At 39.4% G+C, this 21,981-nt stretch overlaps 3 protein-coding genes across 3 annotated transcripts in view; 2 read left to right on the forward strand and 1 right to left on the reverse strand.

Moving 5' to 3' along the window:
- The window catches only part of LOC132848847 (butyrophilin subfamily 2 member A2-like), a 66,638-nt gene that overhangs the window by 24,252 nt on the left and 20,405 nt on the right, over positions 1–21,981 (forward strand). The gene's annotated exons all lie outside the window — the stretch shown is intronic.
- On the reverse strand, positions 2,623–12,397 carry LOC132848844 (E3 ubiquitin-protein ligase TRIM39-like). The gene is made up of 8 exons (XM_060874889.1): positions 12,251–12,397; positions 11,602–11,688; positions 10,249–10,805; positions 10,009–10,104; positions 9,652–9,885; positions 9,396–9,558; positions 9,229–9,264; positions 2,623–5,626 (listed from the first exon to the last, which is right to left on the reverse strand). Exons 2-8 carry the CDS (start codon positions 11,663–11,665, stop codon positions 5,082–5,084), a joined length of 1,695 nt encoding a protein of 564 aa, XP_060730872.1. The 5' UTR covers positions 11,666–11,688; positions 12,251–12,397; the 3' UTR covers positions 2,623–5,081.
- Positions 21,589–21,981, forward strand: part of LOC132848855 (butyrophilin subfamily 1 member A1-like) — a 35,854-nt gene continuing 35,461 nt past the window's right edge. Inside the window, exon 1 of the mRNA XM_060874906.1 lies at positions 21,589–21,710. Coding sequence (XP_060730889.1) covers positions 21,659–21,710 — 52 coding nt within the window. The 5' untranslated portion in view covers positions 21,589–21,658. The remainder of the gene's footprint in view (positions 21,711–21,981) is intronic.

Raw genomic sequence — 21,981 nt, forward strand, 5'->3', positions numbered from 1 at the left:
GATCAGCTTAAAATACAGGTTAATAGCGACTACATACAGCTCTGCTGCTCTCTTGGGCCATGTCAGCCAGTAGCTGGCTTTCCAAAAAATCCACAAGGAATCCTAAAGTGCCTAAAAGACAATGAGATTGAGTCTGTTTTCCCCTCTCTTTCTGAACTCCTAAAAATGTATGCAACATTGCCTGTCTCTACTTCTACAGTTGAGAGGTCATTTTCTAAGTTAAAACTTGTGAAATCCAGTCTTCGAAGTCTATGTAATGAAGAGAGGCTTTCTACCTCTCCATTGAGCGAGACATTCCAATTAATCGTGATGGTCATTCAAATATTTTAAAAGACAGCAGATGGACGAATACTTTAATATTTAAATACAGGTAATTTCATAAATGAGTTAAAATCTGTACAAAAATACATTTGGTTATGTTTTTTGAAGTAATATTTTTGTCTTTTTTTTTTTAGTGCCCTTTTTGGTCTTTCCGCCCCTGCCCCTCTGCAGGTCTGTGCACGCCACTGCCTTTCAGCATTCATAGTGCCTGCCAGAACATGCAAGCTGCCAACACCATATTATACCACTTATGCACACCCATACCATCAGAGATGCTGGCTTTTGAACTGAACACTGATAACACGCTGGAAGTTCTCCATCCTCTTTAGCCCGGAGGACAAGGTGTTCGTGATTCCCACAAGAATGTTAAATTTGTACTCGTCTGACCATAAAACACTTCCACTTTGAAACAGTCCATTTCAAATCAGCCTTGGCCCACAGGACACAACAGCACTTCTGGGCCATATTCACATATGGCTTCCTTTTTGCATGATAGAGCTTTAGTTAGTGTGGGATGTGGTAGCCTAGTGGTTAAGGTGTTGGGCTACCAATTGGAAGGTTGTGAGTTCTGTTCCTACGTCCAACAAGCTGCCACTGCTGGGCCCCTGAGTAAGGCCCTTAACCCTCAGTTGTATAAAAATGTAAGTCGCTCTGGATAAGGGCGTCTGCTAAATGCTCTAAATGTTATTTGGCATCTGCAGATGGATTGTGTTGGCCTGTTATAGGTTTTTGTCATATATTTGTCAAGGGCCAAATTGCAATAGCTGTGAGCAGTTTATACTCCTCACTTCTATGTTGAATCACATTAATGTGTGTGTGTGTCCACTGCTGCTGCATGTGACTGTTTTATGTTAAATCATCCAGAGGATATTACACTGACTCGTGTTTCTAGTAGCATTAATACATTAACATTTGTACATTTTACAGAAACAGTCATATTGGGAGCCTATTATAGGAAGATGAAGACAAACTGTTTTGTGATCATATGTGTAACTGAACCTTTATCAATCTCTATGAAGTGAACAAGGAAGTGACAGAATTGAAAGTGAAAAGCAGTTAGCTCTCTTCGAGAAGAAAGAGCATTTCCCCTGAAAAGAAGCAAATAAAATACAGGTACAGTATGTAAAGTTTAAATGTTTCGTGAATTCGATTACTTTCATTCTTAACTAATGAGGTCTGGGAAAAAACTCCAAATGCAACTAAACAAATAATCATAACTACATTAGAACTGCTAATGAAATATTCACAAATGTTACCTAGTAAATTATTATATTCTTTATATTCTGTGGCACTAAGCTACAGATCCACTAAACATTTACTGTGTAATTTCCACAAAGTGTATTTCAAATAGTTTAGCAATCGATGGATTTAAAAAATGATTGTTGTTATTAAATCTCCTGTTCCCAGTAATTTACGCAAAACAGAATATACATATACAGCTAAAATATAACATATGGTTGTGGAATGTCATTTTTTAACTATGATCATATCAAATAATCAAAAGTGATTTAAGTTCATCTTTAATTTAATGAAACCCTGTAACAATATTAAAGCTTATATAATAAATGTGTAATATAATGTAATTCTAATAAAAATGTGTAACGGTGGTGCCCCTGACTTACTACATTAGCAGAATTCTTTTTTTTTTTTGGTTGGTACTATGTTCGGGTGCCAGTAAGCACCTGTCAATCTTTATAAAGTCCGTATAGCTGTAACAGCACCACACCCACACACACCTTCTGCTTCCATTCATGTCCCCCAAGAAGATATCTTCTGTCTTGCACGTTCCTATTTTTATAGTCTCATGCTGCTATTAATGTGTTGACAGCCCAACACATTAATAGTGGCACCAGATTCATTTCACCACATATGTTAACAATAAATGAAAAATATCCAGTGAAACCCAAAGGTTTGAGAGTTTTAGAAATCTTTGAATATGTTCCACAACATTTAAAGTAACGACAGACTGAAAGAAGTCTGACTTTGTTATAAATATGTTATTGTTGTAGCTTTGCAGGGATACTGTATACAGTAAGAGGAATAAAGCACTCAAGCATACAGTTTTATGGAAAAATAATCAGCTCAGATAATCAGATGAGTTTTGTCCCTTATGTAAGAGCTACATTTACAAAAAACTGTAACAAGTTGATCAGTTCATTTATTTATTAATTTTTAATTTAAAGAATGCAAGAACTAATTAATAGGCATTTTTATTTGTAAATAAAAAAGGAATTTGAAATCCAGACCCAACTGCAGGGATAACGTAAAAAAGAGATTTATTAAGAAATACAAAAAACACGTGGAAAACACTGGGGAAGACAAAGCAACTGAGATAATAAAACAAACAATGAGTACAAAAACACCCAAAAAAACACAAGCACAAGACAAAAGGTATACATAAGGAGGACAATCAGACACACAAGAAACAGGTGTGCTGAGGCTGGAAGGAATTAGACACAGGCGAGGCAGACACATGAACACAAAATATAAACCAAAAACACATGGCACCAGTAGAAAGTCCTAGCTAGATCCTGACATTACCTTATGAACAGATGGCAACAGGATGCATTATGGGAAGAACACAAGCTAGCAGAGGTGCTGTGATGCTCTGGAAAATGTTCTGCTGGAAAGCTTGTGTCCTGTCATTCATGTGGGTGTTAATTTAACATGCACCATCTTCCTAAACATTGTTTTAGACCAAATACACAAGTGCAGTGGGCTCCTTCAGCAGGATAATTCTCCGTCAAACTGCAAACATTTCTCAGTAATCATGTTGCACACAATAAAATAAATCATAATGAATAAAAAGTAGAAACATTCAGAACTCATACATGTAGAAATATATAAATATAGACTTTCTCCAAGATAAATTTTGCTTTAATAATGTCTCACTGAGCTCGATATCACTTAGCATAGCTATCTGAATGAACAAACAGAAAAATAAAATAAAATGTATAAACTATTTCAGGTTGGTTAATCCTGTTTCTTGCTCTGGGGTCTCATTTATAAAGCGTGTTTTTTATAGATCACAACCTTTGCGCGAAAACTGGCGTACGCACGTTTCCAGCCCTGTTTTGTGCGTACGCCAGTTTTCACGCAAAGGTTGTGATCTATAAAAAAACAAACTTGACGGGAAAATGTGCGCACCCTTAAGCAAACTTTGAGCTGTGCGTACGCACATTCTAGAGACAAAGGGAATTGGCGACACGGATGGTGAGGTCGTGAACTGAAGTTAGATTGTAGAAAATACATGTGAGAAGAACGATTATAAGAATTAATGACATTTAATTTTCACTCCATTTCATACGCTATTTCCACATTATCATGAAGATTAAATCCAACAGTGTTATTTGTGCCGATTGTTTTAGGCTATATACATCTAGTAAAATCCAAACGTAATTCAAAATATATTAACAATAAAATAATAATAATAATAATAATAATAATAATAATAATAATAATAATAATCAGCGCTACTCCGTCCAGGGTGTATCCTGCCTTGATGCCCAATGACGCCTGAGGATAGGTACAGGCTCCCCGTGACCCGAGTAGTTCGGATAAGCGGTAGAAGATGAATGAATGAATGAATAATCAGCGCTGCCTTACAGGCCGAAATTAAAATGCAATTTGCAGCAATGTCTGGTTTCCCAAATGTAATCGGCGCAATTGACTGCGCTCATGTTGCTATAAGGGCACCATCTGAAAATGAACTTGCTTATGTTAATAGAAAGCATGTGCATTCTATTAATGTGCAAATCATATGTGACTCCAACATGACCCTCACAAACATTGTGGCACGCTGGTCTGGTTCAACGCATGATTCCTTTATCTTGACACATAGCAGTGTAGGGAACAGACTAAATGCAGGCGCAGTACGTGATGGCTGGCTTTTTGGTGAGTTTAACAATATTAAAAAGTAGCAATGTTGCTTTTAATATAATTATAACCTGCGGGCGACAGTGGCTACCCCCTGAGACGCACTGAGGCTCTTCAACCCATTTTTAAACCCGCAGAGCGCAGAAGAAACTCATTATAATGAGGTCCACTCTCGTGCCCGCGCAGTGATTTGCATTGACTATTTAAGGTTAAAATGGGCGTGTACAGGGTGGGAATTGAGGCTGGTTCACGTACGCACATCTGTGGGTGATCTGTGATTTATAAAGGGTACGTTGCTTAGAGGAGTGCGTACGCACGGTTTTATAAATCGGAATATTTTTTGGCGTACGCCATTTTTGGCTTTTGGGCGTACGTAAACTTTTAGTAGGGATCCTACGCACAGTTTTATAAATGAGACCCCTGGTCAGTTTGATCTCCTCAAGATGATTTTTCACAGCAGTCATAACACGGTCACGTGCATCAACATGAAACGTCAGAACATTTCACTGACCAATCAGGTAGCACTTACACTATGAATATTAATGAAGCTCCCTCTGCTGTCCATCCTTTTAGAAATTTGCTTATTAGGGCTGATAAAGAGATTTTAACCTGAGATTTTTATTTCTAAATAAAATATGAATTTCATTGTACAGAGTTTTGTTTGTTTTTATCTGTAAACTGTAAATTATCTTTATTTATATGTGATTTGTAATGAAAAGGTTTTCCTAAACTTAATGTCATATAATCATAAAAAACAGACTGTAGGATTACAATTAAAACCAGGTATTAAAATAATCTGTACAGAACTTTGAAATGGAAAATGTATTTCTAAAATTTAACCAAAAAAGTAACATTTATTTTTATTCTCAACATTTAATAGATTATTAAGTTTTAAATACAGGAGAGATGATCAGTGGTGCTGAATTTTCACCTCCCTCATTTAGACAAGGACTGAAGAATGGATAGAGTTTCTCAGTGAAAGTCTGACCAGTGAAAGAGTAGATATGAGATCTGGCCTTCACATCATAAAAGGAGACCAGACCCTCCTCATAATCCACAAACACCCCCACAACCTCCACCTTCTCTCTCAGTGTGAGGGGGACATCAGGATCAGCACAAGCACTGTATTGATTCTTATTCCACAGCCCCACAGTCCAGACTCCATTCTGAGGTTTCAGTATAACATCCCCCTTCCTGTTAATGTTCTCTGTGGCCACTCCAACATCCCAGTCAGTTTTCCCTCTGACCTGCACCTCATAATAAAATCTCCCTGAAGAGAAACCCTGCTTTCCCAGAACAAAGATATAATGATTAAACCTCTGTGGTGTATCAGGGAGATTCTGTAGTTCATCTCCATGTGTCACTTGTTTTCCATCAGCAGACAGGATGAGATATGGATGAGCTGTATCAGAATCCAGAGTCACCTCCACTGAGAGAAACACACAGTGTGTGATATGAGCAAACAGGTAAAAAATATTAAATCATCATCCAGTGAATTCTATTCATTATTGATGTATAAAATAATCTGAAGAAGATTTTTAAAAGATTTCTTTAAAAAAGGAAACAAACTTGTACAGTTTATAATAGGAGTCAAAGATGTAAAAATATAAAATGTTTTCTTTCTGACATTGAAGTGATTTACAAGTGAAGTGATTTACTCTGAAAGGTAGACATTTAGGTAGATGATTAAGATTGTAGAAATATTGGGCAGATTTTAAAACTCATCACACACACACACACAAGTCTATGTGTGTAATGAGGATTTGTATGGCTGGTGATCCATTTGCAGCGTATTTATTAACAAACACCCCCAAGTGGCGTCCACCTCCACTATGAACGGATGGTCCGGATCAGGGTGGCGGAGGATGGGGGCCGAGGTGAAGCTTTCCTTCAGGCGTCGGAATGCTGTCGTAGCTTCAGGGGACCAGGTAAGCCGAGTTGACGCCTTTTTTGTCATAGACGTGAGCGGTGCTGTGATCATACTGAACCCGCGGATGAAACGGCGGTAGAAATTGGCGAATCCCAGGAAGCACTGTAACTCCTTAATGCTCTGCTGTCGGGGCCACTGCAATACCGCACGCACCTTGGAGTCATCCATCGCGACCCCCTCGGCTGAGATGACGTAGCCTAGGAAGGTCGTTGAGGTCCGGTGAAATTCGTACTTCTCTGCCTTGGCGTACAGACGGTGCTGGATGAGGCATTTTAGTACTACTCGCACGTGCCGGATGTGTTCTCCCATGGTCTCGGAGTAGATCAGGATGTCATCTATGTACACAATCACCCAACGATCTAGCATATCGCGGAACACGTCATTAATGAATGACTGGAACACAGCTGGACTCTTCGAAAGGCCGAACGGCATGACTAAATATTCGTAGTGGCCCGATTGGGTCGAGAAGGCGGTCTTCCATTCGTCCCCCTTTCTGATCCGAATGAGATCAGAGGGTGACCGGAGACCTCCATCCTTTTTTTTCACAAAAAAGAAGCCTGAGGATGCCGGGGAAATGGAAGGTCGGATGAACCCCTTCTTGAGCTCCTCCTCGATTTAGTCATTCATGGCCACTGTTTCTGGCTGTGATAGCGGGAAGATTCTCCCTCTGGGTGGAGTTGTGCCAGGTAAGAGCTCTATGGCGCAATCGCCGGGTCGGTGTGGCGGCAGTTCGTTAGCCCGTATCTTGCTGAAGGCCTCCGTGAGGTCCAGGTATTCGGCTGGGAGTTCGGGGGTGTTGGAGACGGAGCACACAGTGATCGCGGTGTTGAGTTGAAGGAGCTCTGCTGTGGCCCGCCGATGTTGGATGCACGCTTCATCCCAGCATGAGATTCGCAGGTCTTTCCAGGAAATGACGGGGTTGTGGAGCTGAAGCCAGGGGAGACCCAGAATGAGAGTGTGACGCGGAGAGTGGATAATGTGGCAACGGATGAGTTCTTGGTGGTGAGGTCCCACCTGCAGCCGGAGGTCCTCCGTGATGCGTGTGATGCGGCCTTCACAGAGCGGCCGACCGTATATCGCCTCCACTGCCAAGGGGGAAACACATGAGGTTACTGGTACGTCGTGAGCTTGGGCAAACTCCCCTGACATAAAGTTCCCTGCGACACCGGAATCGATAAGAGCGGACAGACTAATCAATTCCCCTCATATTACGATTTGCACTTGAACTTGTGCGCAGATTGGAGATCGGGGAGTGAGGAGATCAGAACTCACCGAGGTGTTCCACCTGCTAGGAGGTCTGGTGGGGCAGGCAGCCAGTCTGTGTCCGTTGTGCTCGTTCTTCAGACGTGAGGTGTGTGAAGTCGAGCTGCATCGGTTCGGGGTCCGCAGGTCGGGGCACGCGTGTGGCTTCGGGTCGGGGGGCGTACGCGGATGCTTGGCGAGTTCGCATTAGATTGTCGATCTGCATGGAGAGATCCATGAATTCCGACAGGTTCCTCCCTTCGTTCCGGCAGGCGAGCTCGGCCTTCAAATCCGGGTTCAAGCCCTTGCGGTACCGCAATCTCAGGGGCCTTTCCTCCCAGCCTGCCTCGGCAGCGAGAGTGCGGAAAGCCAGTGCGTACTCCGCGGCCGGACGGTCTCCCTGGGAGATGGCTAGCAGGCGCTCCTCCGCGCTCTCCCCCGTGGCGGAGTGGTCGAGAGACGGCTTGGAATTGTGCGAGGAAATGTTCGAACGTGGGGAAGACAGAGCCGTCCTCTCCCCAAACCGCGTTGGCCCACTCCAGTGCTTTCCTGGTGAGAAGGGTGCATACAAACGCTATGCGGCTGGCGGCATTCGGGTACAGTGCCGGTTGCTGCGATACGAAGAGCGAGCACTGCATCAGGAACCCCCGGCACTTTCTGGGATCTCCGTTTAACTTTTCCGGAAACGCGAGCCGGGGGTTGGCGACGGTTGGAGCTGCAGCCGGAGCGGCTGGAGGGAATGCCGCCGGTGGTGGAGGATCCCACACAGGCCCTGTAACGCCGCGGCGAGCGAGGTGAGTCGCGTCAGTTGTTGGTGGTGCCTGGCGAGCTGCTGTGCTTGGGCGGAGAGCTGGGTGGCGAGCTGGAAGACGGCTGCTGGATCACTCGGTGGCGAAGTATGGCTGGTGATCCATTTGCAGCGTATTTATTAACAACTCAGAAACAGACAGGCAAGATCAAACACAGCAGATACGATATCGTAGGGCAGGCAAAATCAGAAACAAAAGAACAGGCAGGAGGTCAGGGCAGGCAGCAAACAATCAGAGAAACAAGGCACAGAAACTGAGTCGAAAACCGGAATCAAAACAAACAGGAAACGCTCAGAATGACTGCTAAAGCAAATCGAGACTTCGCACTGAGGTCAGGTTCAAGTCCGTATTTATACACACCGGCTGATAGGAAGCAGGTGGTGCAGCAATTAGAGTTCGCGATGGGTGCTGGGATGTGTAGTCCGGAAACGGTTAATATTCCGGAGACGCTTCTCTCCGTTGCTGGTCGGGAAGTGAGGCAGGTGCGCTGATCGTGACAATGTGAAAGTTTTTTGTTGTTTACTTTCATGTGCTACATGAACCTTTTTCTGTCATTAGTATGAACATGTTGAGGTTTTTCTGATTCTGATGGGAAATATACTGTAAATTGTTTTCCTTCTGCAAATGTACTTAGTGATGTATTTGTGTTTGTGTTTTATCACTGAGGAAAGACACAAAAAGTCACAGAACATGAGAGAAAAACATTTAAGGAAAAATTGCATGAGTATAAAACTCACTTTTTGGCTAGACTGAAGATTTTTACCTTTGATAGGCAAAGAAATCATTATTGTATCATGCAGTTTCTGTTTAAAAATACATGTTTCTTGCATTATTATTAGTTAAATTTAAGAAGCTAAAAAGAAACGTAAAAAAAGGGTTTAAGGTCTTTAGTACATGACAGTAATAAGGAGCTATAGTGAGGAGGATAATGAGACACTTTAATACTCCTTTTATCTGGAGATCTACAGATGAAAATAAGTCTGATGATGCAGTGGTGTAATGCTGATATGTACATTTTAATATGAGAGGAAATCAGAAAGCTCACTGTACCTGCATACTGCTGAATCCTCTTGAGTTCTGTAGAAACTAATTACAACAAAACATCACTGTCATTAGATTTCAGATCAGTTGTTTTTTTTTTTATTTAGATTTTGCAAAAATGATATAAAACAGTCTATTAGAGACTTATTTATCAAATCTACAAAATAATTTCTCACCTGTTTCCTTTAATTTGTCATTGAGTGTTTTATTGAGTTTCTCATTCAGAGTCTGTTGAAGCTGAGACAGAGCTGTCCTCACAGTGTCCCCACTCACATCAGTGTTAATACTGATCTCAGTCCAGTTCTTGGTGTGTGGAGGGCTGCACATGGAGGAGTAAATCTACAGTAGAGCAGGAGAGAGGAGAAATCCTTCAGCATGGTGAGTGTTCTGTAATGTTCTGCATTGTCAGTGAGCAGAGAGAGGAACACTGACCTGTAGGAGGTGGAGATGCTCCTCAGTGTGTGAGAGCTGCTCCAGCTCAGTGTCTCTCCTCTTTAGCACACTGATTTCCTGCTCCAGCTCTTTAATGAGTTCTTCAGCCTGCCTCTCTGCTGCTTTCTGCATCTCCTCCATCACCTTGAGCAGCTCAGCCTGACTTCTCTCAATGGAGCGAATCAGAGCAGTGAAGACTTCAATACTGTCTGCTTTCTCTTTCTCTGTGCTTCTCTAAAGGAGGAACACATTTTCACTTCCATCAGATAACACTGTTAGTGCACTATGTTTATTTCTACATAATAAAAAAAACTACTGAATGTATCAGATATAAACTCATGTCATGTTTGTACACACTTTGCTTTGCTCTACTGAGTGATTGATCTCTTTTATTTTCTTCAGTCGGTCCTGAATCATCTGCTGCACAACTGTGTGTGTTTTCACCAGCTGAGTCTGAGGAAAGTGCAGAAGACACATAATTTTGTTAAAGTAGTAATTTGGCTAAATTAAAATTGTCTTTAAAAACAATTACTGGAAAAAATACTTTGCATTATCTATCATAATGTCCAAAAGTTGATGTTAATCAGTATTTCTCACCTTCCTCTCTCTGCTCTCCTCCTCTATAGGAACAGTGTTGTGATTCTTGTGGTCTCCTTCAGTGCAGAAATGACACACACACATCTGATCATCTCTACAGAACAGCTCCAGAGCTCTCTCATGTTTCTGGCATATGTAGTCCTCCAGGTTCTCCACAGGGTTTATTAGTTTGTGCTTCTTATGTTTGGGCATATTATTATGAAATTCTAAATGAGTTTTACACAAACTAGCACAACAATCCAGACAGGATTTCAGGGCCTTCAACTTCTCTCCACTGCAGGCATCACAAAGAACCTCAGGTTTGTCAGAACCACTTTTCTTCTTGAAGTGATCTGCAACCTCTCTCAGTGTTGTATTAATCTTCAGTTCAGGTCTCTTGGCGAATTTCTCTTTACATAATGGACAGTGACAGTGTTGACTCTTGTCCCAGCACTGTGTAAGGCAGCTGTTACAGAAGTTGTGTCCACATGGAGTGGTGACTGGATCAGTGAGCACATCCAGACAGATGGAACACAGCAGCTGATCTTCAGACAGGAGACTGCTGGAGTCATGAGAAACTAAATTTAATAGAAAAAAAATTTTTACACATGGGGGGCACGGTGGCTTAGTGGTTAGCACGTTCGCCTCACACCTCCAGGGTCGGGGGTCGATTCCCGCCTCCACCTCATGTGTGTGGAGTTTGCATGTTCTCCCCGTGCCTCGGGGATTTCCTCCGGGTACTCCAGTTTCCTCCCCCGGTGTGTCCCTAGTGTGTGAGTGAATGAGTGTGTGTGTGTGTGTGCCCTGCGATGGGTTGGCACTCCGTCCAGGGTGTATCCTGCCTTGATGCCCAATGACGCCTGAGATAGGCACAGGCTCCCCGTGACCGAGGTAGTTCGGATAAGCGGTAGAAGATGAATGAATGAATGTTACACATTGTTGATAAATGGTGTAAATAGAGTAAACTGCATCTGTAGTTTAGGTATGAAAATCACAGACCAGAATGTCTACAAGTTTTCCTAAACTGTTGAAACGCACTTCTTATGGTGTCAGTTACTGTTAGTGTAAAAATGTTATTTTTGTAGAATAAATTCATGAATTTTTCAGTAAAGGTTATTTGCAAATGTAGCACTTTTGGACCTCAATGTGTATATTAAAATGTTGTATTATACAATATATAGTAGTTCTGTGTTACATTATACATTTTTAAGTTATTTAGTAAAGAAAATTAAGCCATTTATTGAGATCATTTTATAACAATATGGTTCATAATAGTGACCGTCCTTCATAAAATCATGTAGAATATTTATAATCACTAAACAGTAATATTTAATAAACACAGAAAACTAATCATGCATAAGCTGTATAACTTACATGATCGTGATTCGTCCATACTCCTCCTTCTTCTGCCTTTTGTTGGTGATGAAGGTTCAGCCATTTCTTTCTTTCTGTGTGTTTAAACTTTTCAGTAACAAATCACAATATTCACTTCACACACATAACAGTATGAATCATCTTCATGAGATTGTAATAAACACAGAATTTCACAGAGCTTTCTCAACACGCACACACACACACACACACACACACACACACACACACACACACACACACACACACACACACACACACCTTTTCCAGTTCATTCAGAGTAGCTCAGACATTATGTCAAATTTAGTCTTTAGGCATAAGATATAATTGTTTTTTTTTTATGTATACTTGTATTTAAATCTTCATGCTGTAATCAGTTCAAATATCCATTTTAGAGCACTTAATGAAACATGCCAACCTTTGACCCTTTTTTTTAGTCTCAGTTGATCACTGACCATTAAAGGCAAAGATTTATTTTTAAACATATTTAGCTCGTATTTTATAATCAGCTTCTATTTCAGTGTCACAGTGTGTTAGAGTCCCTGTTTTTGTCTGACATTGTTAATGTGCAGTTTATTCTGATAAATCACACACAGACAAAACCTCTGAACTACACAACACTCACTGAAGTACATAACTTTATTTTACTTGCCTCTTTTCAGGGAGTCAGAATTCACTGCATTATAATACTTTCAGATTCGGTGAATATCCTGTAGATAATTTCAGAAATATATGTAAAAATAAAGATTTCTTCTTGACTAGAGAGCTACGGTAATTATTTTTCACTTTCACTTCAGTCACTTCCTTGTTCACTTCATAGTGGTTGATAAAGGGGCAGTTACACATATGATCACAAAGCAGTTAGTCTTCATCTCACTAGCTTCACCTCTACTCATGTGTATTATACAGTCATTCAAACTGCACATGTAATAAGAGTTATGTGGTTTATTTATCCTGCACATTAACATGATAACTGGATAAAATCGTTTTTCAACAAACCACATCATTCAAAATTATGTCATCTTTCTACCAGCAGATGGCAGCATTTAGTGATCCAGGCCAAAATGGCAGAGGGAGGAGGTGAACATTTATAAGCGGTTTTACAGTTTACAGCTTTTACACTTCTAAATATAATTGTTTAATATAATCTGACGACAAAAATATTTTAGATGTAGTTTAGTCAAAAGTATATTAAAGATGAATGAGTAGTCCATAAAGCATGGCTGCCAACCCTCACGCAATTGAGACTCACGCAATTGACCCAAATCTCAAGCTCTCACGCCACACCCCCATATTCTCACTCAGTCTCGTGCAGCAGTGAGGAAAAAAAATCGCGCCGCATGAGCAACGCGCAGAGAGAAAAGACAGACAGCGTAGTGAGCTTTTGTTACAATTGTGAGGTATATACACAATTTATTCCCATAACCTGTGTAGTCAGCCGTTCTCCCTCCCATCTGCACCGTGTGAATTGTGAACGCAGGCAGGTCAGTGAGTTACAGGGCGCTCCGTGTCTCCGTCCAGTTTAGACTAGTAACTAATAGGCCTATGTGTTATACAGTACAGTTTACATAGAATTAAGTTAGCATTAGCAGAGTTGTTTGTTTTGCAGCGCTGAGCAGTTATTTTACATAACTTTACCATAAAAAAAGTACAAAAGCATTTCCAGATGACAAATATCTGGACATGCCTAGTAGTTGATGTTAATTATTGTTTTCTAAGAACAGAATGTCAAGTCAATGACATCCCATATTAAAATGATTTTATTTATATCAATCACAACTCATCAATCATGTCCAGATATTTGACTGGTGGTGGTGTCAGTATGGATAAATTAGATTTTTCTGTTATAGGATGTTATCTAAAGTTTCAGGGACAGACAAGAAAAGAACGCTTGTATCAATGTGGGCAGCTTATCAGCCCTCCAAGAAGTCATGTGACCCTGAGAAGCAGCAGGAAAAGACACAGGAGGAACTTGAAAGTCTATCTGAGACTTTAGAGCAGGAAACAGATGAGCCCTTCAGATAAAGGAGAGAGACCAGGCCAAAAGATTAAGGCCCAGAGCGGAGCTGCATCCTATCGATGCACCTTTAAAAATGAATGGTCAGAAAAATGGCCATTCATAACAAAGGGCACACTAAGTACACATATATCTCTAATGACAATCAAGATGGCAGACTTGGAGCCATTCTTCAAGTGGGAGTCATCCAAATCAGTGATTAAGGCTGCAAAATCAGCCACCAGCACTTACAATAGAGCACATGTTAATCTATAAACATTTTCTTTACAGATACCAAATCTGTAAACAATTCTGTACAGATACCAAATCAATATATACTTAATATATATATATAGATATACTTTATAAGCTTAATAAAAAAAAATTCCAAGCCAAGCCCCTCCCCATAACAAAAGCCCCGCCCCCAGAATCTCACTCTAAGCTGAACTCAAAAGTTGGCAGCCATGCATAAAGTAAATGAAAGCAGTTTTCGGTGATGGACTTGTATAACTTCATTATTGTGAAGTCTGACAGGTTTCCGAATACAAGCTGATAACTCAATTTATGTCACAACAGTCAAAAGGGAAAATCTCTGTGAAATGTGCTAATTTAAAGTCAGACTGGTTTGGATCTTGGAGGTTTTTTTTACTGAGAATCTTCATGCTGCTGGATCGGCCACGCTGTCATCTGTCCTCATCCTCCTTGACCTTTCAGCAGCATTTGTTACAGTCAACCACAAGACTCTTATCAACCCTCAGGAGTCTTGAAGTTTGTGCAGCAGCATGAGACTGGTTTGCTTCTTAACATGAAAGGTTGCTCATTTCAGGTAACATGGAGGGGATTGACATCTGCTCCATGCAGCTTTAGTGTACACTTAACAATCAACTAAAGAAAAGCGCTTTTACACTGGATACAGGTTTCTCATCTCAACTCACTCCTTCACTCTTCTTTTCTTTTTTCTTCAGAACAACCTACAATACTATTTAGTGGAAACAATAAATTCCCCCTTTGTATGAAAGAAATGTTATAAATTCAACAGCAAGTAATAACACACAACAGCATTGTTTACTACTTTATATAACAACGGAAAATTTATTTTCTCTCTTTTTTCTAAATTAACACAAAAAATTAAATTCCATTGTTTTGACTTTAACATGAACTGATGAAATCCTTTGTTCTTTTTTACGCAAGCTACATAGTCTTTCATCCATATTGGACTCTTCTTCATCATAACACTCCTTGGGGATGTATGTTGATGCGTTTGAGATTTCTCAAATGAATCTCCCTTCTCTTTCCCAGCACACTTGGAGAAATTGACTCCAATCACTGAGAAGGAACTTTATCTCCTGGTCGAAAAGAAGGAATTCTTGCACAGTCCTTGGGTCTCTCAACAGGAAAACCTCAGCTTTTGATGGTGAACTGTGATGGTTATTTTAGGAAAAATGTAAATAGCTATGAAATAATTAAATATTCTATAATTCAGATAACTAGCAGACCATTAATTTTACATTTTAAATCATTTTTAAGTGTTATAGAGCTGACAGTTTGTCATTGTTTCAACGACTCAGACATGAAGACACTGTTATAATACAAATGAACAGAGAACCAGTGGAGACTTTCATCCCATGTCTAATCTGAGAGAGCAAGCATCATAGTAAATTCATTCATTCATTCATTTATTCATTCATTTTCTACCGCTTGTCCAAACTATCTCGGGTCACGGGGAGCCTGTGCCTATCTCAGGCGTCATCGGGCATCAAGGCAGGATACACCCTGGATGGAGTGCCAACCCATCGCAGGGCACACACACACACTCTCATTCACTCACGCAATCACACACTACGGACAATTTTCCAGAGATGCCAATCAACCTACCATGCATGTCTTTGGACCGGGGGAGGAAACCGGTGTACCCGGAGGAAACCCCCGAGGCACGGGGAGAACATGCAATCTCCACACACACAAGGTGGAGGCGGGAATCGAACCCCGACCCTTCGTGCTAACCACGAAGCCACCGTGACCCTCATAGTAAATTAACCATGGAAAATGAAACTTTTTTTTAATCCATATTACTTTGTGATCTTTTTCTTAGTTTTCTGTTATTTTTACATTGTGTACTCAATTCTATTATTCACACATATTCTATTTTTTTTTTCACAACCACAATACATATAGCTTGAATTTGATACCATAAGACACTCCAGCTTACATTCATCAAAGTTAAATGGTGTTGATCATGTTAGACAAATTAATAACTTTCCCAAATACAGAGATTTACCCATATACTGTACATATAAAATAGAAAAAAAAAAGAATTTTTTCAAAGTCAGATTTTCAGCACTAAAGAGGTTTATATTTTATCACTCAGGCCAAAGTACGTTTTATCAATGAATCACATTGATGATTGTTTCCTTTAATTGTGTTTATTAAAACCACACAGATACGCATAGGAATAATGCAGCATCTGTATCACAAAAGGAAACATCATTTTATATTTCCTCAGTAGTTCTGATCTGTACGTTGTAGAGATTATTGACAGAGTTGTTTTTTAGTGTTTACGAGAGGGGTTGAGGTTTAAGATTCTAACATACTCTGAACAAATTAAGAAGTAATCATAGTATTTTGTGCTACACCTCTGTGGCATTACATGATTTATAAAGCAATAAACCTTAATGCACTAAATAAAATTATCTGTGCCCTTATTATTAGGTCTAAGTAACATTCTATTATATTCTATTGCATTAGAAATATTTGTGCATAATCTGAATGGCTTTACACATATATTGTTACTGTAGTACATTATACAACATCCTGTTTGATGCTGAGCGCATCTCTTATATGATATCTATTTATTTATATCACATTATTCCTAAATCCATCATAAATTAAAAAGGGTTAAATGACTGTATGAGACCTGCCAAAGACCTTTTAACATTAGAGCTGGAACACAAATAAGAAAATACACCAAACAGAGCCACCTATTTTTTAAATGAAAAATCATCATTTTCATTAATAATTGTATGCTTATCAGTTAGCAATATTTATTATATAGGCCACTGAAAAGTGCACTGAACTTTTAAAAGATAAAAAGGCAAAGATTTTGAAATAAGGCCTAAAATGAAGTGTCACATCTGACATTACAAATTACCATGCTCAGCTTTCCTCAACATTTTATTAAAATCCAGTAATAAAATATTTAATACATATTACATAAATATGTTAATATTATTCATCACTGTCGGTGAAATTCAATAGCAGTATAATGTAATCAGCAAAACTGATAATCACTGCATGATTTAATATTGTAATAACTGTGTGTTTCTCTCAGTGGATGTGACTGGATCTTGATACAGCTCATCCCAAATCTCATCCTGTCTGCTGATGGAAAACAAGTGACACATGGAGACAAATGACAGAATTGCCCTAATGCATGACAGCGGTTTAATGTGTCCTTGGAAAGCAGAGTTTCTCCTCAGGGAGATTTTATTATGAGGTGCATGTATAAGGGAAAACTGACTGGGATCTTGGAGTGGCCACAGAGAACATTAACAGGAAGGATAAAAGAATATTACACAGACTCCTCTGAATGGATTCTGGACTGTGATCCTGTGGGATGAGAATCAGTATAAGGCTCGTGCTGATCCTGCTGTCCCCCTCACACTGAGAAAGAAGGTGGAGGTTGTGGGGGTGTTTGTGGATTATGAGGAGGGTCTGGTCTCCTTTTATGATGTGAAGTCCAGGTCTCATATCTACTCTTTCACTGGTCAGTCTTTCACTGAGAAACTCTATCCATACTTCAGGCCTGGTTTAAATAAATTAGATAAAAAATCAGCTGCACTGATCATCTCTCCAGTATTTAAGAATGAATGAATTAAAACCTCAAATAAATTGATAACAAAAAAGTTTTAAGTTTCTGAGTTTTACTTTTTAAAGACAAAAACCTAAATTGATTTGGCATTACATACAAATCTCTCATTAAAATCTGTACATAAAATTTATACTGAATGTATTTTTTTAATGAATAATATCAAACCATAGAGTCTGTGATTACAATTTCAATTATTTATTATTGCAACTTTTATGCAACTTTAATTACTCCATTACTCAACTCACTTTGGGCTTCTGAAACTTTGTCATTAGAAGATTTATATTGTTGTCTTACAGAGCTAACACTCTTAGGTGTTATTTTGAGATATCTTTATCTCAGTTACTTTAGGTCTTGGAATGAAAAAGTGAATATATAAATAAACATATACATCATGCAATTGTACCAGGAATTACTGTTGATCACAAGAGAAAACACACCACAGTCAAGTCAGACACACAGCAAAAATAACAGTGTGCTAATAAATAAGAACACAACTAGCTTCAATAATACCCTGAATTTTCTTCACAGTATAATGTGATTTGATTTTAAGCTCTTTAAACATCCTGATACTGCCATAGTGAAGAGATTCATCCTTGTTGTTATACTCATAAGGTTTAAGGACAATCATTTTAATGTGACTTGTGTTGTAAATTTTAAATTCACTTTTGATAACATAGTTCCAATAACATAAGCATAAGCAGATCTGTGTCATAATATACTGTCAAATATATCAGTCAGGTGAAAAGAGATCATGAGAGTCATGAGAGAACTTGTGGAAAGAAAATACAGGACAAGGTGTGCTGCCAGTTATATATAAGACACAATATTTGACCTGGACATCTGAATGAACCAGTTGTGTGTGTTACCATGGATCATGGTGCTATATTAAAGCAAAGACAGAACTGAGGACTTAGTAAGTAGTACTAGCCACATAAAGTGCATCTGTGCAACCTGGTGCAAACAGTGCAGGACAAGACAAACAAGACAGACGAGACAGTGCAGGACAAAAGACAGTGCAGACAAAAAATTACGAGACAATACAAAAAAATACAATAAACAGAAACAGCGCCGACCAGTGTAAATACTGTATGTTCAAAATATATTGCATGTGCAGAAATACTAGAATAAACACAGTGTTATAGCAGCAGGTCCCTGAGATATTGTGAAAGATTGTGCAAAACAGCAAAGTGACCAGGTGAAGTTTTCCGCTAGATGAACACCAAGAAATTTGGTGCTCTTGACGATCTCTACAGATGATCCGTCGATGTTCAATGGAGAGTGGTCGCTCTGTGCTCTTCTGAAGTCAACAACCATCTCTTTAGTTTTATCAACATTCAGAGACAGGTTGATGGCTCTATGCCAGGTTGTTAGATGTTGCACCTCCTCTCTGTATGCTGACTTGTCGTTCTTGCTGGTGAGACACACCACGGTCGTGTCAATGGGGAACTTGATAATATTAATGAAAAATCATTCATTTTTAAGAGAATTAATTAGAAAAAAAGAGCCAAAAAGAACAGTTTGTTGGCAGCTTCTATTGTTCTAGACTTATCGATGCATTTCATCTGTGAATATATTATTTTATGTGTTCCCTTTTTGTAACCTGGGTGGATTTTGTTGTTAACTAGTTTGCTGTTAAGGAAACAAGTTAAGTGTATGTTTAATTAAGACTTATCTTTTTTATTTTTATACAGTGGCTGTTGTTAACCTTTTACCCTACAGCAGGCCGGTAGTAGAGAAGTCAGTCGGTCACTTAGCTGGACTTAACTATCTCACTAGTTGTGTTGGGACTGAACTATTAATGCTTCAACAAAAGGACCCTTCATAGCTACTCTTTAACCAGCACTGTGCTATTCTTCAACGTTATGGACTGTTTACACCATCATGGGGGTTGGAATATATTGTCCAGTGCCTCCATTGAGTGGAGCTGCTTGAATGGACTGTATACTTTGGGGACCTATACGGATTGAAAAAAAAGAAAAGAATACGAACATGGAAAAAAAAGAAATATGGGTAGCCATTGTGTTGAATGTATTTCTGCCTTCTAATAACACTGTGAATCTATGGTAATATTTTTTTAAACCTGTGTGTTGATGTAATTTGTATCCTTCATGTCATCTTGCTGGAGTGGTGTTAAGATTAATCAACATCCAGATTGGGGGTAGTGTTGTGGGAGAGGGCAAATAGGAGCTGCCGCTTTAAAGGCAGGGTCTCCGATTTTTGAGAAATGAAATCAAAAATCAAAACAAACGTGTAGCCAATACACGTGGGCGGGGCTTGTCAATATGCGGCAGAGACAGTGTTCAGTGCGCATGTGTGACATTAGCAGAAAGCGGTTTTAACATTGACATGGAGGATAAAAACAAAGAAAGAAAGCGAAGAAAGGCTTACGATAAGGCAAGAAGGAGGACCGTGTTAATATAGGATCAGCTTTCCAGCGCTGGAGAGAACTGAAGGAGCGGGAAGTTGGCCGCATATTCACAGATTGGAGTTTCTGTTGCCTGGGTTACGTACGTATGTGTGGGCGGAGCTATCAAAACGGGGTGGAACCCATTTGGGTTAGGGGCGTGTTTGTTTCGGTGATTTTATATGTCAACATTCGCTTTCAAATATCGGAGACCCTGTCTTTAAGATCGCTAGGTGTTGTAGTCCACATTGAAGTGCAGGGCCGGCCCTGCGCATTGGCAGATTAGGCAAATGCTAAGGACGTCGCCCACCACTAGGGGCGCCCGTGCGCCCAAATTATTATTTTTATTAATATATATATATATATTTTATATTAATATATATGTATATATATTTTATTACCTGAGAAGTATTTTATTTATATATTTATTATATATATATTATTGCTGTAAGAAAGGCAAGGAAAGCAAGGTCTCCGTAATATAGTTTTTTTTATATAGTTTGTGTGTTTCCAAAATATTTTCAAAATAAAGAAAAACAGGACAAAGCTGTGCAGTTTGTTTCTGTGTAAGTTTATGAACAAAATGATCGGAACCCAATTGTCTGTGATTCCAGGGGCACCAGGTGAAATCTTGCCTAGGGCAGCAAATTGGCCAGGGCCGGCCCTGTTGATGTGCATTGTGGGTAATGTAGTATGCGACATGTGCTGAGGTGACGTGCGCTCTCACTGTGTGCTGTGTAGGTGAAATCAGGGGGAAAGTTTGTACTCTGTTTTGTTTAAAGTTCACTCAAGTCAGTCCATCGGGGAGCTGTTTTTCACTGTAAACCCTGACCACACGATAACGAGTAAAAGAACGGCATGCATCGGTATTTCTCATTTTTTGCACGAACATGAATTGACGAGTTGTTACGCTGCTGAAAGTAACAAGAGGGAGTCTGCAAACCTGAGCGACTTGTGAGGGTGGCGATGCTTCCTGTAGCATGAAGAATTTGTAATGAAAAGAGGACAGTGCATTAGATCCTCTATGGGGTTTACTTACCTCCCTCTCTCTCAACCATCTTTTTCTGCTGTAGCCATTGGAGGGTCAATTCTGCCTCACGCTTTGGATTATTGTCATTTTGGAACATCCGAGAGCTTTCCTTGTTCAGCTTTCATGCTGCAGAATGCAAACTGTCTACTATTTTCTGATAACATGCTGCATTCATCTTGCCATTACGTTTTGCTAATTTCCTGTGCAACTGGAGCTCACTCCATAGTGTTTATGGTTGTGACTATAAAGTTAAATTTTGGTCTAAATATTAAATATTTTTATGATAATTCACTAGGAAATCAATATCAGATGGTCAAAACAGAAAAGTTTCATCAACCGAAATAGCACAATATCGTGATCACTTATCCTGTAAATAATAAACAACCTGTTACAGATGGAAAGCAATAAAAAAAAACAAAATTATATATATTCTATATTATGCAAAGTTATGAACAATTACACAATGCTTGCTTAATATCATCTATATGCCATTAACCTCCTCTTTACTGAATCATAACAGTTTTTCAAACAGATTTTTTCAACCACATTAAAGCTTTGGGCTTAATTTTTATTATGTTTAAAGAAATACATTTGAACCAATTCAATGTGAGCAAAGTTACAGAAAGAGACAAATAGGAGGCTTCTGTAGAAAAAAGGTGTGACTAATGAAAAGTTATCACGTGACAAAAATGAAACTAAAAGTGTTGACTTAGACAAAGAAGCTTCTAGCGTCGTCTTACGATACACAGTCTATTAGGGAAAATGCTTTGGTGTGTGACTCTTATTCTTGTCAGCTTTATTGAATCTCGATCAGGTATGAAAACTGTGTGTGTGTGTGTGTGTGTGTGTGTGTGTGTGTGTGTGTGTGTGGAGTGACAATATTAAAAATGATACCGTTTACTTGAAGGCACAATTTATGTTACGTTTCAAATGGAAAAACAAAGTTCATCTGTAGTTGAATTTCCTGTCTTTCGAGTTACAGCCCTGACATGTTTTAATCTCAATAGAAATTCACCATTTGCTATTTCACTTCCTCTGCCGCTAGCTTGTTGTAGTTAGCCTAGCACGCGAGCTCGAGCAAGGGA

This window comes from Tachysurus vachellii, chromosome 7, assembly GCF_030014155.1.
Source record: "Tachysurus vachellii isolate PV-2020 chromosome 7, HZAU_Pvac_v1, whole genome shotgun sequence".
In the NCBI taxonomy this organism is placed as follows: Eukaryota; Metazoa; Chordata; class Actinopteri; order Siluriformes; family Bagridae; genus Tachysurus; species Tachysurus vachellii.

Coding starts and splice junctions, on each gene's coding strand:
- LOC132848844 (XM_060874889.1), bottom strand. CDS start 11,665: ATGGCTGAACCTTCATCACCAACAAAAGGCAGAAGAAGGAGGAGTATG. Junction 9,559..9,651: donor AGCATCTCCACCTCCTACAG/GTCAGTGTTCCT, acceptor GCTCTACTGTAG/ATTTACTCCTCCATGTGCAG. Junction 9,265..9,395: donor TGACAAATTAAAGGAAACAG/GTGAGAAATTAT, acceptor TGTTGTAATTAG/TTTCTACAGAACTCAAGAGG.